We start from the raw sequence: 18,738 nt of genomic DNA on the forward strand, positions 1-18,738 counted from the left end.
AAAACAATTTCCTGCACCCCTAAGAAACTCTTCACAAATAAATTAAGGCCCTGTTAACAATATGTCACTGTATGGGGAAGAGCTAGTGTAATCATCTGGTTCAAAAGATTGGGGTGTTTACATTACAATTTGAAAACAGTATTGAACTAGGTGCTTAGTTGCAGCTAGACAAATGAGGAGTCGCCTCACGTAAGCTACCACCACGAGCCATTGAGTACGCTATCTCCTCTCATCATCGGTGGAGCTCCTTATTTCAGGGGCAACACTGAGAAGTTACCACCAACAAAACACATGACCCTCGGTCAGTATTCCATCAAACACCGGGGCATGGTTAAAAACAGAATTGCATGTTCTGACCAGTAATTATGAAAAGCCATGATGTTTCATTGCCACTAAACCTTAAGGCAAATTCATCAGGGCTAAAGGGACAAGCAACCACCCATATTTGCACTGCACCTAGAAAAAAAGAAGGAAAACAATGCAAACGGCAAATAAAGGGGGCAAAAAGATGAATCAAAAAATATAGTGCATACCTCCAAAATATATATCTAAACTCAGAGAAGGGGTTTGAAAATAAAAGTATAAATACTGAATGTCCACTGGACGACTACATACCAGAGGACACTGGGTACAGCAACTGTTATAATTTTTTTCTGTTTATATTGCTACCTGAACGAAATTTGAGAGATCTTTTCAATAGTTACAAAAAATTATGTTCAGTGGGAGTGACAAATTAGAAACCACACTTCTGGTTACTCAACCATCCAGCAGTAGCACAACGGTCACAAAACCCACAGATAATCAGCATCTCTTTGTAGGGGCAGAATGGAATCATGCTGCCTAGGTGCCTATATAAAAAACATTTTAAAAATCTAATGTTGGCATTACGAGAAAGTTTGTAGTTAGTAAGAATGGTACAGCTTATGTGGATGAATAACACAATGTCCTTATAAGAACTCCAGAAAACGCGAAAAGACCCTACGTCAGCGAGTGCATTGATAATCCCTAAATTATGATTTTCTTTAAAAAAAAAAAAAAAAAAAAAAGGCTCACTGTGTCTAGCCTGTCTTTTGGCACAATGACGCAACATAAGTTACCCACACCTATATCCGAAGTTCAGCAACCAGAGGCTGCTGTTTCAACCCTAGGTGAACACAAGAGAGTGTCTGCACAGTTATTAGATGATCATTTTTATGTGTATCCCTCAGTTTCCATGCACAGCTTATGTTACTTAGGTAGATCAACAGTACATTGCCCTATCTTTCACATGTAGTCTTTCCTCTATTATGTGGTATGCCAAACTGTGCATTGTGTAGTTATATCTTTTGTTTTGATCTTCTCCCTTCAGGCATTGCAGTTGGCCATATTTATTACTTCTTGGAAGACGTGTTCCCCAACCAGCCGGGAGGGAAGAAGTTGCTTGTGACGCCAGGACTACTGTAAGTTGAAGCAATGTCCAGTCTCTTACCATCCATCATTCGGCTTTTTTCTACGCCCAGTGGAATAAACTTTTTTATTTGGGCACCTGCTTAATACTGTGGAAATGCTCTAAAAATACAAACTTAATATCTCTGACATGAAATGAAAAAATATCCCCACAACAGTTTCAAAATGGCGATGAATGTGGCAGGATTGACGCCAGAATAACCAGAGAGAGACTAGGACAGAAAGTCCATGCTTAGAACTAGCGTGCATTTATTGTTGATTTTCACCAGACTTCAACTGACAAAGGTCCACAGTTCCATTTCAAGGAGTCCCAAGTAATTCTCAGTATATCGGTATAGTGTAAGGGCATTGTCTCTTTTAACACAGCTTTGTTAGCCAACGATGGCCTTATATCAGTATTCCGCAATCATTTGTTCTAACCCAGTCTGATTTGTGTGAAGCGGGTCTGTGCATAAGTTTATATATAATGTTATGCTAGTTATTTGTAGAGAGTATTACTCTCCAAAGCAGTGTTACTTCACTGGATGGAGCAATAGAGCATTGTGGGTAGCTGGCTTTAGAGCTCTGACAGGGAGTTAGAGAGCTGGAGAGATAATGGGTAGAGGGAATGATGGTGAATGGGGAGGTCATGCCAAGCTGTTCAGTAATAGAGAATATAAAAATAAATTATAAAATATACTGTTTGGTTTCCCACAGATAGTTTGCAATCCATAAAGCCTTATGTGCCGGGTGAAATCTTCCACTCCAGGGCTCAAAGCGATGTCATGATGGATGACACTCACCCTTAATCATCACATAAATGCCCTCTGAAGTTTTTTCTACATCTTGCATTCTTTACCAAATACACTATATTTTATACATAAACCTGTGCATACGAAAGTAGTCACTGCATTAGTCCTAACTGGTGCAGTTGTCTTGCAACTCATACAAACCTTGTGTTTAGGGTGGTAGCCAAGCTAAGAACGTCAGCCCATGTAGGTGATGCAAGGAGAAGGCTCCAGGGGTTCCCAGTGAAGCAAATAATTCAGTAAAAGCAGCATGTATCATGCAGGAAGCTTTCCATGACCACCGCAACTCAATCCTAAAGGATCGCTTTACCAAATATTCTCCCCAGCGCACACGAGTAACTACTACCCAGGTGCTCCTTCAGATGTCTGAAATCAAGACAGCACAGAACTTAGGCTGGGCTTTCTATCACTTGGGGTCCAACTTTAGAATACTCTGCTGCTTTTTGATTTGGCAAGAGAAAGGCAGCCTCTCTCCAGGAAGGCCCTGGAGGACTGCCCCTTACACCTGCTCTTGGTCATGGGATTCCGTCTTCTGCGCCATGATGGAGTGAGTGTGCATTTTGTAAATTAATAAAATAAAGAGCTGTGTCCAGAAGTCTTAAATTGATGTTTATGGAGTGCCTCCTAAGTCATGTTCATTCTCCAAGTTCTTACCCCTTACTCCCTGCATTGTCACTAATGACTATGGTGGGTGTAGGGGTAAATAGGTGTTTTACAATTGAAGTGATATCCTTAACGCAAATCTACAAAATTGTTCAATAAGCATCTGTGGTGTTTTAATGCAGGTTAGTTGAAAGTATTGGCTAATAGTCGACATAGAACACATTTCTCCCTCAAAAGTGATCGGGGGCCTCATTTATGAGGCCGTGCGTCACTTTTACGCCGCCGGTGCGTCACTTTTTGTGACGCACCAGCAGCGTAAATAATGTGCCTTGTTGCACCATATTTACAAAGTGACGCATCTAGGTAGATGCGTCACTTTGTAAACCCCTGCGCCACATTATAACTGCGCCAGGTATAATGTATGCAAGGGGGGCGTATTGACGCAAGGAAGGGTCGTAGAAGTGACGCAGTGAAATCTATGACATTTCACTGCGTCAAAATCTTGCGCCTGCCTCACAGCAGGCGTAAGACTGACGCAGGCCCTTTCACATGGGGCTTGCCCCATGTGAAAGGGCGCATTGCTGAAGTTGCGTCACTTTTGTGACACACTCCAGCAATGCGTCACTTTTGCGCTTACAGATCCGTCAGAAATACTGACGTATCTGTAACTCCTTGTGACATGATGCATCATACATTAAATATGACGCATCATTGGTGTCGCAAGGAGTGCGCAGTGAAAAGTGACGCATCGCTGTTTTCACGCAGCGATGCGTCACTTTTCATAAATGAGGCCCCAGGTTTGGTAAATGGAAAATCCTCCTTGGTCTACATTAAAACGGTCTCGAGGAGTGTTGTTTTTAAACAGAGCGAATACAGACTTCTACCTAGAGTTTGCCTTCTCGAGCTACACCATTAGCATTAATGAGTGAAGCCAAGGCCCAGCAGCCCTCATGTCTTGAAACAAAATATCCGTGGTGTGCAGGACAACCTGCTTTGAACCAAAGTGAAAATATCTTGATGTGCTTGCTTTTTCTTAAGAATAGGGATTTGTGGCCATGCATGTCCAATTCTGGTGCCGAGAGGTCATTGATGTAAGGATCTCTCAGGTGGACAGTCCCTCTCTCACTGGAGGAGAGGCCCCGGGCTCCAGTTCCTAGGTGGGCACTGGCTCTGCTACTGAAAGAATTCTGCACCAGAATGAACTGATGTGAAAGTATAAGCAAAGTCCTGTTCACTGGGCAGCAAGTGAGATCCTTTCAAAACAGAAGTCGTTTGATATGTAGTTGCACTATAACATTACCCAGCACTTACGTTGTGTGGCCTCCTGCTAAAAAGCCAAACCCGAACCATGGCCAAGACCCTTTATGCAAAATTGGGAACTCGAAAACTGAAACTGACCGCTTGTTTGTGAGCTACACAACACCAAAGTGAACACTGCTGCTTGTAATGGTCCATGCCCAAGCACATCAAGTGTGGAAAAACATAATTTTCTCCTGCTAGAGGCAAATATTTCTTGAAGGGCTTAACCTTGGCCATCAAAAGAAATACAAAACAGAGATGTAGTCAATCACAAAATGTGTATTCAGTAAAATCCCATTAAACACATTAAATAATATATTAATACGGAACTGAACAAATACATTGGAATATTAATCTTACAGTTATACCAAAAAACAGATATTTCAAGATGTGTCTGCCAAAAAAGTAACTCTGCATGATGAAACACTAGAGTAATTGTGTGCGCCATTTTTTGTTGAAAGTGCTGGTTTGCAGAGTGTACGTGGCTACGGAATTACAATTTAAAATGTTAATGCTTAATTGGTAATTTACAATTTTAGACTTAATTTTAATTGATCCCCCCAGTATGATTAAGCATATTAACCAGCCCTAACTTTAAATGTATAGATAAACCTAAAACTCTTTAAATCATGGGAGACATTTCAAAATTGTGTTAAGTATCTTACGTACGATATCATTGAACATAGTGATGCAATCCTACATGGGCATGTTAGTACTAGAACAATAAGCATCTTGTCAGCAGTTGCCTGGAAGGCTTTCAAGCCCGAAATGGTATTTGCTTCTAGACTAGATGTCATTTTACAAAAGAACAGATATTTACTCAGTTTGGATTACTAATGCAAAAGCAGATAAGAGGCACAGTTAACTGATGCTCTGAAGGACGGAGGTATCTTTATGGTTTATATTTTGCATAATTTTACTATGATTATAGCTTTCCTGTGTATAACACCTAAAGAAATACACAAGTCTGAACCTGTGCATCAGGGCAAGGCCAGGCTATTATTGGTTGACTGGGGTTTTGTTTAGGCCGAGTAAAATCCCAAAGTGTTCATCTAAATGTAAATACGTATTTGTAAAGGGCGAACTACTCACCCTTACGGGTCTCAAGGCGCTGGGGGCCGTTGTGGAAATTAAGTGAGCTATTGCCCAGACTCACCTGGTGCTGAGCTGAGCTGCCGTGAACCCTGTGCTCCGAAGTTAGCTGCCCCGGCTGCTGCACCACACCTCTCCACCTAAGATGGCTCCCAATAAAAACTTCCCATTCTTGGCTTCTTTAAGTCAAGAGGTTCTTAAAAATGATTGGCAGCACTGGATATGGTGACCTCTCTGGGACTGTTGCCAACCCAGATTAGTCTTAGCTGCAGCCAACTAAAGCAGACTCTCATGGAAGTCGTTCCAAACACCCAAATGTAGTGGAATGCCCTTTAAAATAAATGTTTGAATTCATCTTTCAAACAGTGGATCTATGGGTTTTGATGTATCCAGGATGTTCTTAAATCTGCAGGATATTCAAATGCTAATGGTTTGAGTCAAGATACACCTTTATTAGGTCATTTCCCAATCTCTCTTGCCGTCATTAATCATGGTGCCCGAAGGAAAGAAGCTCAGTTTCTCTAGTGAGATATTTTCCCTAATCCCAGATAATTTCCTCATGTTAGCAGACGTTATTCGTTATGTCAGTCAATCACGGTTAAAAGGGTTAACTATCAGGCACCTCCTAAATCTGGAACACCTGAAACATCATATCGGCCTATATATGGTGAGAGAGGAATCGCACTAGGGTCAAAGATTTCCATCAGTTGAATTGACAATCATAACATATTTAGAAGGCCACACAACACTACAACCCAAGGCATCTAGGAGTGGGAAGACCACTCTCTGTTCTACACGGGCAGAGAATGTCCACCCAAGAGTTACAAGTTTGGGGATTAGCACAAACTCTTCTGGGCAACAGCGTCAGATGGTGAATCCATCCAGGTATATTGCCATCTCCAGTCAGAGAGAAAGCATGTTTCCTACAGTTTCTGCAGAATAATGTTAGACCAGAGTTGTCAGTGAGACCATCTTATTCAAGACTGGGAAAGCAGGTTACAGTTGTACACTTTCCCGTACACTCTTGAGATAGTTTCTAAAAACAATGGGCCATATTACCAAGCTATAGCGATAATTAAGCTTGGTTAGCGGCCAAAATAATATCGTCGAGCCTCGCATATTTTTATCGCTTAGGAGCCTTGATATTATCTAGGTTTATCTCCTAAGCGATAAAAATCGGCCGAAATGCATGAATATCGCTGAAAATTCAGCGATATCTGAAAGAAACAGGTTAGTATTAGATTCCTTACCTTAGAATATCCCCAGGCGTCAGTCTGGATCCGGAAACTTTTGCGTAGCAGTACCCCTGCGCGTCGGTAGGCGTCGTCTGCAGGCGTCCCCTGCGGCTCCGCGTCGTCGGCGTCGTGCGCCGTGATGACGTCGCTGGAGTATATAGACGCCGCCTCCGCGCGCTGACGTCAGTTCTTCTTTTTTCCGCGCCAGTTAGCGCAGATCCGAAGAGCAGTACTCCGGTCTTTGACCAAGTTTTTGTTAACTTTAAATCTTTCTACGGTGCCGGTAGGATGCCTGGGTTTAAGAGTTGCGACGAGTGCGACCGCATGATGTCGGTCACCGACCACCATCGACTCTGCCTCCGGTGTCTGGGCGCGGACCACGACGTGGAGTCCTGCGTCGACTGTCGGGCCTTGACTGGTAAAGCTAGGCGGGAGCGGTCCCGCAAGCTTCTCGAGCTCCGAGTGTCGGCCCCGCGTCGAGAGCGGTCCCGGTCCGGTCGGAGGTCGAGGGAGCGGTCGAGGGAACGATCGCGGAGCCGCCATGAGCGCTCCGGGAGTCGCCACCATTCCTCCGGTTCGTCAGGTAAGCATAAAAAGAAGTCGGGGCGTCGCCATCGCACCCCCGACTCCCCCCGACGCCCGCGTGATGCGGCCGGGGGCTCGGGTGGCCCCACCCCCGCGGCCCCGCGTGGGTCGCCGACGCCGTCTACCCCATACCCGTCGGTCCCTGGGGAAGGCGCGTCGCGCGAGGAGATTGAGGAGTTCCTCATGGCTATGAGGGCGATGTCTCCTCCGGCGGGGCCTACGGCGCCTGCGGGCCCGTCGGTCCCGTCTGGGGGCCCGAGCGGTTCGGGTGTTCCTGCCCCGACGCCGCCGGTGGCTCCGGCCCCGGCGCCGCTGGGCCCCTCAGGTTCGTCGCCGGCTGGTCTACCGGCCTCTCCGGCGTCGGTTCCTTTGGGCCAACCCGTGGTACCGCCTCCGCGCGGCGCCGTGACTCCGCCGTCGGTTCCGGCCGGCGTCGGGTCCCCGGTGCCGGCGCCGCGCGGCGCCACCCCCATTCCCTCTCCTGACGCGGAGTCGGACCGGCGTCGGCCGACGCCGGATCCGGCGCCGATGGGGCCCATTGACCCCGAGGTCTATATCGTCGACCCAGACTACGGCGATGAGGACGAGTATGGAGAGGGTTGGGAGGGGTCTGAGGACCCGTTATCCCGTGCCTGCCAGTATGATGTGGACTGGGTAGGTGACTTGGGTGACGCCAGTGGTCTGGACGACTCGCCCAACCCTGGGTTTGTCTCGCCAAGTCCTGTGGCGTCTGAGGCAGGGGCTGCCTATTCGGTGGGCCTGATGAGGGCTGCCAAGGCCTTGAGCCTTGAGCTCCCCGTCGCGAAGGTCAAACCGAACATTCTGACCGAAGTGTTTAAACCGCAGTCATGCCCTCAGGAGCCTCTGCTGACGTTTAATGAGGCCCTGACGGATGTACTTTTGGGCACCTGGTCCAGGCCCGCTTCCGGTGCACCGGTTGACCGGAATGTTGCCAGGCGTCACCGTCCGTGCTCGGACGACCCTGCCTTCCTATCCACCCATCCCTCCCCGGAGAGTCTGGTGATCCAGGCCTCCACTTCACAGTCCGCATTCCCGTCGGCTCCGCCCGATCGGGAATCAAAGCGGTATGACCAATTTGGTAAAAAGGTCTTTTCCTCTTTGAGCGCTGGACTGCGGTCTTGTAATACCGCGTGCCTCTTGGGCCGCTACACCCACTCCCTGTGGGATACGGTCGAAGAGTGTTTGCCGCAATGCCCCCAGGAAGTGCGGGACAAGCTCACCCGGGCCTTGGTTGAAGGCCGGGATGCGGCGCGGTACTCGATCCGGTGTGGTCTTGACACGACCGACTCGCTGGGACGGGCTATGTCCACGACGGTGGCGATTCGTCGCCATGCTTGGCTGAGATCTGCCAACTTCTCGCCAGACGTCCAGAATGCCCTCATGGACATGCCATTTGATGGCAGTCGCCTGTTTGGTGACAAGGCGGACCACGCGCTGGAGCGCTTCAAGGACTCCAGGGTCACGGCCAAGTCCTTGGGTCTTTCGACCCAGCGCCAGCAGACGGGTTCGTTTCGCCCCTTTCGTGGCCAAGGGAGGGGCGGTCCCACACGTGCTGCCAGCCACGCGCCGCAGAACGCTCCCCAGCGCGGTGGCGGCCGTGGATTCCGCCGTGGTGGCGGTAGAGGGCAGCGGCGAGGTCAGTCCACACCTCCCCCCGCTGCTGCTTCCAAGTCTTCCTAGTCCGAGCTTTCGGGCTCACGTGACGCCAGTGGGTGGCAGGGTTCGCCATCACCACTCCCGCTGGCGCGCGATTACATCGGACAGGTGGGTGCTGCAGCTCGTTCGAAGGGGCTACTCCCTCCCCTTCGAGTCCACTCCTCCAGCCATGCCACCGCAGAACCACCGTGTGTCGGGGGACCACTTGACACTTCTGCAGGAGGAAGTTACGGCCCTCTTGGCCAAGGGGGCCATCGAGCGCGTTCCTGGGCCAGAAGTAGGGTGTGGTTGCTACTCCCACTACTTTCTGGTGCCCAAGAAGGACAAAGGAGGCCTGCGTCCTATCTTGGACCTGCGGAACGTCAACGGCTTCCTCCGGAAGGAGAAGTTCAAGATGTTGACTTTAGCTCAGGTCTTGGCTGCTCTAGACCCACAAGACTGGATGGTAGCGTTGGACTTGCAGGACGCGTATTTTCACATCCCCGTCCTGCCGGCCCACCGGCGTTACCTGCGGTTCACGGTAGGCCACGAGCACTTTCAGTTCATCGTGCTCCCTTTCGGCCTTACCAGCGCCCCACGGGTGTTCACGAAAGTGATGGCGGTGGTCGCAGCTCATCTGCGCCGGTTGGGGGTTTCAGTCTTCCCCTACCTCGACGACTGGCTGTTGAAGGCGGGCTCGCCCCTGACAGTCGTCCACCACCTTCAGATGACGGCAGACCTCCTGCACGAGCTGGGGTTTTCCATCAATGTGCCGAAATCACACCTGTGTCCCTCTCAAAAGCTCCTTTTCATCGGAGCGGTTCTCGACTCGGCGCAGTTTCGGGTTTATCCTCCGGAACGGCGGGTCCGGGATATTCAGGCTCTGATTCCCATCTTTCAGCCGTTATCCCGGGTTTCGGTCAGGTTGACGCTGCGGCTTCTGGGGCTGATGGCCTCCTGCATCCTACTGGTGCATCACGCCAGATGGCGGATGCGGGCTCTGCAGTGGGACCTGAAGTTTCAGTGGGCCCAGCATCAGGGCAACCTATCCGACCACGTCCTGATCTCGGAGGGCACTGCGAGACAGTTGCAGTGGTGGCTTACGGACCGCGATTGGGTCAGAGGCAGATCCCTCTCCCTTCCCCAACCGGAGCACGTAGTTGTGACGGACGCGTCCCTCCAGGGCTGGGGTGGCCACTTGGGAGAGGCGGAGATCAGAGGCATCTGGTCTCCGGCGGAGTCCCGGCTCCATATCAACATGTTGGAGCTGCGGGCGATTCGCCTAGCACTGAAGGCATTCCTCCCCTTTGTCAACGGGAGTGTAGTGCAGGTGTTCACGGACAACACCACCGCCATGTGGTACTGCAACAAACAGGGCGGTGTGGGGTCGTGGACCCTTTGCCAGGAGGCTCTGCGCCTCTGGCAATGGCTGGAACGTCAGGGCGTGACTCTGACGGTTCAACACCTGGCGGGTTCTCTGAACGCCAGGGCGGACGAACTCAGCCGTCGGTGCTCGGTGGATCACGAATGGCGTCTGAACTCGGACGTGGCGAGAGGCCTCTTTCAGCAATGGGGAGAGCCTTGGTTAGATCTATTCGCCACAGAAGAGAACGCGCAATGTCATCAGTTCTGCGCGTTGGAGTTTCCAAGACGGCACTCGCTCGGCGACGCCTTTCGGCGCGAGTGGAGTTGCGGTCTGTTGTACGCCTTTCCGCCTATACCACTTCTGCCCAGAGTGCTGAAGAAGATCAGGCGCGACCGGGCCCAAGTTATCCTTGTGGCGCCGGACTGGGCTCGAAGGTACTGGTATCCCGAGCTACTCAGCATGACAGTCGGTCCCTCGATCCGCCTGCCCCTTCAGGAGGACCTTCTGTCGCAGCAGCAGGGGACGGTCCTCCACCCGAACCTGTCCAGTCTCCACCTCCATGCTTGGAGATTGAGCGGCGACAGTTGAGGCCATTTGACTTGCCTCCTGAAGTCTGTGATGTAATTCTGGCAGCCAGGCGTCCCTCCACAAAGTCGGTATACGCCAGCCGGTGGAACAGATTTGTGGCATGGTGCACAGCAAAGGCTGTGGATCCCCTTTCTGCCCCTCTGTCTGAGGTTCTCCTCTTCCTTCTTTCCCTTGCCCAGCAGGGCTCTGCTCTGGGCACTATCAAGGGCTATCTTTCTGCCCTTTCCGCCTTCTTAAGGCTCCTTGATCAGCCATCTTTATTCAAGTCCCCTATTGTATTACGATTCTTAAAAGGCATCACGCACATGTATCCACCTACTCCGTTCGTGATGCCTCAGTGGGACTTGAACCTGGTTCTGACATTCCTGATGTGCGCTCCCTTTGAGCCTCTTCATTCCTGTCCTCTACGTCTTCTCACTTTAAAGACGGCCTTCCTGGTTGCCATCACCTCTGCCAGGAGAGTGAGTGAGCTCCAGGCCCTTTCTGTTCAACCTCCTTTCTTGTCTGTTCATCCTGACAAGGTGGTTCTTAGGACTAGACCTTCTTTCCTGCCCAAGGTAGTCTCTGCTTTTCACATTGGGCAGTCCATCACCTTGCCCTCCTTCTTCCCGCCTCCGCATCCTTCAAAGGATGAAGAGCGGCTCCATCGTCTGGACCCAAAACGTGCGCTTTCATTTTACATGGATCGCACACGCCAGTTCCGGGTGGATGACCAACTGTTTGTTGGCTACGTGGGTGAGAAGAAGGGAAGGGCGGTACAGAAACGAACCATCTCTCGGTGGGTCGTCCTGTGCATCAAAGCATGCTACTCTTTGGCTCGGAAGGAGCCTCCTGTTGGGCTGAGGGCCCATTCCACTCGGGCCACGGCGGCTACTACTGCCCTGGGCCGGGGAGTCCCTTTGCAGGACATTTGCCAGGCGGCTACGTGGGCCTCGCTGCACACCTTTGCGAGGCACTACTGCCTGGACAGTCAAGTCCGGAGGGATGGCTTCTTTGGCCGTTCGGTCCTCCAGGACTTTCTGGTGTAGGTTGTATTGGTTCGCAGACCCACCACCGGGGTTGGTATTGCTGGGGTATCTATTCTAAGGTAAGGAATCTAATACTAACCTGTTTCTTTCAGATGAACAAGTTACTTACCTTCGGTAACGATATATCTGTAAGAAACAGTAGTTAGTATTAGATTCCTTACCGCCCCACCCGTCCTCCCCGTTCTGCGAACTGATACCTAGGGTTAAGGACATCCCTTTCAGGGCCCTAGTTTCAAATGGCACCAGTGTTAGTTCTCACATGGCTCTGCGTGTTCTGGCGCGGAAAAGCTGTGTGCAAAGAACTGACGTCAGCGCGCGGAGGCGGCGTCTATATACTCCAGCGACGTCATCACGGCGCACGACGCCGACGACGCGGAGCCGCAGGGGACGCCTGCAGACGACGCCTACCGACGCGCAGGGGTACTGCTACGCAAAAGTTTCCGGATCCAGACTGACGCCTGGGGATATTCTAAGGTAAGGAATCTAATACTAACTACTGTTTCTTACAGATATATCGTTACCGAAGGTAAGTAACTTGTTCATTCATGCATTACCGAGCAAATGCTCTTAGCCATGTTATCCACCTACCATTGGATAACATGGCTAAGAACTGCTCTGGGCAGGCGTTAGCTTTTGGAGATAATCGCGCTTAGCGCGATTATTTCCAAAAGTTGGTAATAGGGGATAGCGTTGTTAGCGACTGTTTCCAGTCGCTAACATCTTGGCACGCCCACTTTGCATGTCATTAGCGATAATTATCGCTGACATGCAAAGTGGGCCCCTAAATGTCCGCTATCGCCTATTAGCTGTCGCTAACTGGTGTTAGTGACAGCTAGGTAATAGGGCGATAAAATTATCGCCGCTTTAGCGGGAAAAATTCCCGCTAAAGCGCCGATAAGGCCCTTGGTAATATGCCCAAATGTTTGTTAAACAGAAACACTGATTGCCCTGACTTTCTAGTGGCACGTCACACATTTCAGTTCACTACCTCCGGGTCCTTCTTTCCGGCTCTGTTTGCCGAGATCTCTAGTCATCCTCTGAAGGCAGGGTTCTGTTCCACCTTCCTCTGACTTTGTAGGCTTGGCTCCCCATAGGTTTGAACATGCTGAACTGGCTGCACACGTTTGACCTTTTGAGGTCATTAATAATTAAGAGCAAGCCCTTTCTTACTGATGCAACAACGACTTTTGGCACATTATCTGCAGGTGGTAAATGGTTGCAGGGTCTTTCGTGTAGGGCAGGGGTGGAGGGAGTGGGTGGAGTCAGTTAGGGAGGGAAGGGGAATAAGTGTCCTGGCAGTGAGGAGCTATGTACGCTCTCCTCCTTGCTAGAAAATATGGTTGGGTGGGTCGGGTCCTGAACCCTGGCTGTTGTTGCAGCCGGAGTCTAAAGCCATTTAACGGGACAGTTTTTCCAGCCAGTATAATCGGACCCTGTCTTCCAGCACCCCCAAAGAGCCAGAGACTACTATGGCAATGTGTGCTTTTTGAATCCCAAATATGTTTTTGCTTTTAGCCAATGATCTTTTTTCAGATTGAGGGAGGTCCGGTAGCTACCTCAACAGTAAAGTGTTGCAAAAACAAGACAAAATAAACATGGACAATCCCAAAAACTGTCAGCCAACACCAGACTCACTGACTAGGGCGATGCTCATTTTGATTTTACTAAAATTGTATATTAATCATTTACTTATAGGGGCTTTTAGTCAGCGCTCTTAATCCATCGATCCGTTGATGTGTCATTCACATTTGTATTCCTCCCGCTACAGCAGCCATCATGGGGCAGTGGGTCTGCCTACTTTTGCCATTGGATAACTTCTCTGTGAGTGACGGCCTTTCACAAAGAGAACCTCCATACACAGTAGATCCCTTTGGTATCAGGGGCTGCTGTTGCAAAGTGCCCGTAGTGAGGTCAAGAAATACTTGTTTTAGCCAATGTTTGTTTTTATATTGGCGAGGGCCTGCCAGCTCCGCATAAATAACGTTTTACAAAAACCTTGCCAAAACAATAAAAGCATTGACAAAGCCCAAAGGCTGGTAGCCTTTGCCAGACCTTTTATCTTTGCCAATTCTTGTTTCCGTGTGTAATGGAGAACGCTATATTTACAGAAATATGACAACAGGCAGTTGGACCCAATGAATGCTTTTTAAGTGAATTTGGACACGCAGAAACGATACACCTGGGCCTGATTCAAAAAGAAAAGTGCACAAATATGGGTTGAGCTCAACGACCCAGCCTGAACGTACCTTTGCACTTGTTTCAGTTCATTAAACAGGTGTCATTGTATTCCTGGAAGTCCCCCACATGCATCAAGCATTTTTGTAGTCGCAAACGGTGCGATTCCTTAAAATCGGCCGTTTGCGAATGCAAAAGTGCTTTTTCGGATGCATGAAGCAATTTTAGAATTCGTAACATGTTTGCGAATTCTAAAATTGCGGGTGCTTTTAAGAAGTCGCAGATGTGCGATTTCTTAAAAGCAATGCATCATTATTTTAAAAAGTGAAAATTCGCAAATAGGGTGCCAAATTTACCGAGTGGTTGAACCACTCGGTAAATTTGGAAAAAGTGTTTAAAATGTTGAAAATGCTTTTTTTCAACATTCATGTTACGGACACACATGTCCTTAGGACATGTGTGTGTGCAACATGATGCGAAAAATACATTTCAGGGGTGCGTGGGGGGGTCCTTTGGACGCCCCCTGCACCCATGAAATTTTCTAAGTGCCACTCGCAATTTGCATTGACTCCTATAGGCCTTTTGGCCCATAGGAATCAATGGGAATTGCGAAAATTAACTTAAGAATTCGGTATTTCTTTGGGATTCGGTAAAAATTGCGATTTTTACCGAATCACAAAGAAATACCGAAAATAATGATGCATAGCATTTTGCACTTCTTAATTTGCGATTCCTTATTTTTCGCAAATTAAGAAGTGCAAAATGTCACAATGATGCATGTGGAGAGTACTGTTGAACCGGTCATGGCGGCCTATCCCCCCTACATAAAATGTACACTTCCGCAGTGTGAAGGGCAGCCAGATGTGTAAAGCATATTTATTTTACTTTTTTATCCTTTGTCTACAGAACTGCACAATTTGGGGGTGATCTGTTTTCTTTCCCACCCTGGAAGGGGAGTCACTCCTGCCTTTTCATGAAGTAACTCTCTGACCATTGAGAATGGGATTTCAGTTTGTAAACGCCCACACACGTATTTTTATGTGGGTGTTAATAAACTTGTAAGGAAAACCATTACTTGTTGCTTGTATTTCCCACCCCTAATATAGGATTTTCTACAGCTGAATTCTCCACACTTTTGGCAAAAAAATCTGCAGTGGTACAACAATGTTATAGATGCCTGTCATTGATCTGCTATGAATTCTTGACAGGAGTAAATGAAGGCATTTTCGTTTGTAAACCTATCTTTACGGACGAAACCTCCTTTGTGAATCGGGCCTCCCTTTGCTTAGAGCTGGCATCGAATCGTGATCAATTGTCCTTCACAGTATGTACAAACATTTGAAAAGGCGCAGTTTAATAAATGTTGGGTAACTTGTTAACACTTCTACTGCTGTTGGGAGTCGGTTCCAGATAAGTTGGGGATTTATGGAAAAAGTACATGCCAAGTTTATTGTTCATGGAGACTTGGAACTTTGATTCATGAGAGGTCTTTGCTGCATAATCCGTCGTCCCACTGGACACCTGATTTCACAAGGCAAAGCGCAGACTTGAGACACAGGCCCCTCAACTGAATACGGGCTGTGGCGGCACACATTCTCCGGTTGTGGGCTCCAGTGCAAATGACTTAGCATTGGAGTGCAGTGATAAGAAACCAGTGCATGTAATTTGGCACTCTGGTGAAGTGGTAGGAACCCGTGCAGATGACTCGCCACTGCAGTGAAGTGGTAGGATCCAGTGCAGGTGACTTGGCACTGCAGTGAAGTTGTAGGATCCAGTGCAGATGACTTGGGACTGGAGTGCTGTGATAGGATCCAGTGCAGATGACTCGCCAATGGAGTGAATTGGTAGGATCCACTGCTGATGTCTCGCCACTGGAGTGAAGTGGTAGGATCCAGTGCAGATGACTCGCCACTGGAGTGAAGTGGTAGGATCCAGTGCAGATGAGTCGCCACTGGAGTGCTGTGATAGGATTCAGTGCAGAAGACTCGGCACTGGAGTGCTGTGATAGGATCCAGTGCAGATGACTCAGCACTGCAGTGAAGTGGTAGGATCCAGTGCAGATGACTTGGGACTGGAGTAAAGTGGTAGGAACCAGTGCAGATGACTCACCACTGGAGTGAAGTGATAGGATCCAGTGCAGATGACGGCACTGGAGTGAAGTGGTAGGAACCAGTACAGATGATTCGCCAATGGAGTGAATTGGTAGGAACCAGTGCAGATGACTCACCACTGGAGTGAAGTGGCAGGATCCAGTGCAGATGAGTCGCCACTGGAGTGCTGCTATAGGATTCAGTGCAGAAGACTCGGCACTGGAGTGCTGTGATAGGATCCAGTGCAGATGACTCAGCACTGCAGTGAAGTGGTAGGATCCAGTGCAGATGACTTGGGACTGGAGTGTAGTGGTAGGAACCAGTGCAGATGACTCACCACTGGAGTGAAGTGATAGGATCCAGTGCAAATGACGGCACTGGAGTGAAGTGGTAGGAACCAGTGCAGATGACTTGGGACTGGAGTGTAGTGGTAGGAACCAGTGCAGATGACTCACCACTGGAGTGAAGTGATAGGATCCAGTGCAAATGACGGCACTGGAGTTAAGTGGTAGGAACCAGTGCAGATGACTTGCCACTGGAGTGAAGTGGTAGGATCCAGTGCAGATGACTCGCCACTGCAGTGAAGTGGTAGGATCCAGTGCAGATGACTCGCCACTGGAGTGCTGTGATAGGAACCAGTACTGATGACTCACCACTGGGGTGAAGTGGTAGGAACCAGTATAGATGACTCGGCACTGGAGTGAAGTGATAGGATCCAGTGCAGATGACGGCACTGGAGTGAAATGGTAGGAACCAGTGCAGATGACGGCACTGGAGTGAAGTGGTAGGATAGTGCAGATGACTCACCACTGGAGTGCTGTGATAGGATCTAGTGCAGATTGATAGGATCCAGGAGAGATGACTTGGAACTGGAGGCAAATGATCATAATAAAACTTAGAAGAGGGAAAAGTTACTTTCTATTAAAAGTCTGGATGCAATATGGGAGCCCTCTCCATGGACATGACATATATTCTCCTAATGGTTGGGAGATTCTACAGCACTTATTTTCTGTAAAACATCTCTTTTGGTCCTTCTTTCGTGTTTTTGCATTGGGTTCCATTTTACCATGAGGTTATTAAACAAAGGCTGTTTCCAAACAAACTTCTTTTCATTTACATGAAATACATGCATTTTACAGAAATCAAATCACAACTCTCTTTTTTTACTGTAACAAATATTCTAATTGACCACAGCGACGATTATTATTACAACACAAACCACAACCAGGCATTACATTACTACCCCTCAGCACTATCCCTCCCTGAAAAACCATTACTAGCCCATACACTGCCCAATCCCTGAACCCTAAATAACGTTCAAATACCTTTACACTACCCATGCCTGTACCATAAACACCTCCATTTACCCCTTTACACTACTCATTCCTGAACACTAAACACGAATTGCTACATTTATACACTACCCATTCCTTAATCCTAGAAACTTCTTTCTACCCCTACACATCACCCATCTCTGAACCCTAAAAGCCCCTTGACACCATCATACACTACCCATCCCTAAACCCTAATAACCCTTAGCACGCATATGTGCCTTCCAAAAACCACTTAGTTCCCCTATACGCTACCCATCACTGAATCCTAAAAAAACACTGACAACCCCTACACTACCAATCTCTAAACCATGAAAAACCCTTACCACTCCTATACACCACCCATCCCTGTGCTCTAAATAACCCTTACTACCTTAATTTTCCCCCACCCCACCTAAAACTCTTAAATGTGTTGCAAATATAATGCAGTGTGACCTACCTCTTTATAGTGGTAAATGTGGAGAAGCGTGGCTCAGTGGTTAGAGGCGGCAGACCCGGAAGCTGAGATCGGCCGTGGACCAGGGTTCGATTCCCCGCCTCGGCGGGTCTCGGGCTCAAAAAATTCCACGGACTCGACAATTCTCGCTCCGGTGCCTACTCGACTCACGGGGTCACACTCTGCGACTCTGGGCAATAGCTTGCTTAATCTCCACTACGGCCCCTCGCGGCGGGATGCCTGGCTTTCACCTTGTGGATACCCTGCCGGGGTATCTCACAGGGGAATACCAGGACGGGTTCCCTAAGCAAGCGCTTTGAGACCCCTGGGTGATTCGTGCGCTATATAAATCGAAATACATTTACATTTACAAATGTGTTGTTACTTTGTCGTATCAATCACTGGTTGCAGTGGATGTGTCGTAGTGGTATAATACCGGGGAAACACTATGGACATAAAGCCACATGCTAGTGTTCCAAATATAGACACAGAAAATGCACAGGACGTGTTACTGTGAGAGGTTCAAATATTATACTAATGGATGAACACAACCTTCAGAAATAAAAATCTGCCATCAAAGTAAAATAAAGCTGCGTGAAATTAAACAACAAGCTGGACCATTGTCTATTTGTACAGAGACATGCTGGAATGTGCCTTTTCACCCGGCATGGAAAATGCAGAAACTTGATTTACTAACGAGGCAAATGTGTCACACAAGGCAACAAACAGAAAACTTGCCACCAAATCCATGTTAAATGAAAAAGAAATACCTGACAAATTGACAACAAATATTGAGAGACAGATCTCATGTACTAGTCTGATAAAATGTTTGTTTTCTCAACTGATGAAAATATTGAAACTTAAAAACGTATGAAATTTGAAAATGGGGGGAACATTTGAAATGTATCCAAAACCATTTAACCATATATCTTGTGCTCAAGCCATACTAAACAAACATTTAAAACCACACGCATATGGATTATTGCCTGAAAAAAAAGGACTACTTCCAAAGGGGGGGAG

The 18,738-nt window shown here is 48.3% G+C and overlaps 1 protein-coding gene across 1 annotated transcript in view; it reads left to right on the forward strand.

Annotated features, from left to right (window-relative positions):
* LOC144792666 (derlin-2-like) overlaps nt 1-18,738 on the forward strand; it is an 86,746-nt gene that overhangs the window by 52,979 nt on the left and 15,029 nt on the right. The window contains exon 6 of the mRNA XM_078667814.1: nt 1,349-1,439. Coding sequence (XP_078523940.1) covers nt 1,349-1,439 — 91 coding nt within the window. The remainder of the gene's footprint in view (nt 1-1,348; nt 1,440-18,738) is intronic.

The sequence above is a fragment of the Lissotriton helveticus genome, chromosome 11 (assembly GCF_964261635.1).
Source record: "Lissotriton helveticus chromosome 11, aLisHel1.1, whole genome shotgun sequence".
In the NCBI taxonomy this organism is placed as follows: Eukaryota; Metazoa; Chordata; class Amphibia; order Caudata; family Salamandridae; genus Lissotriton; species Lissotriton helveticus.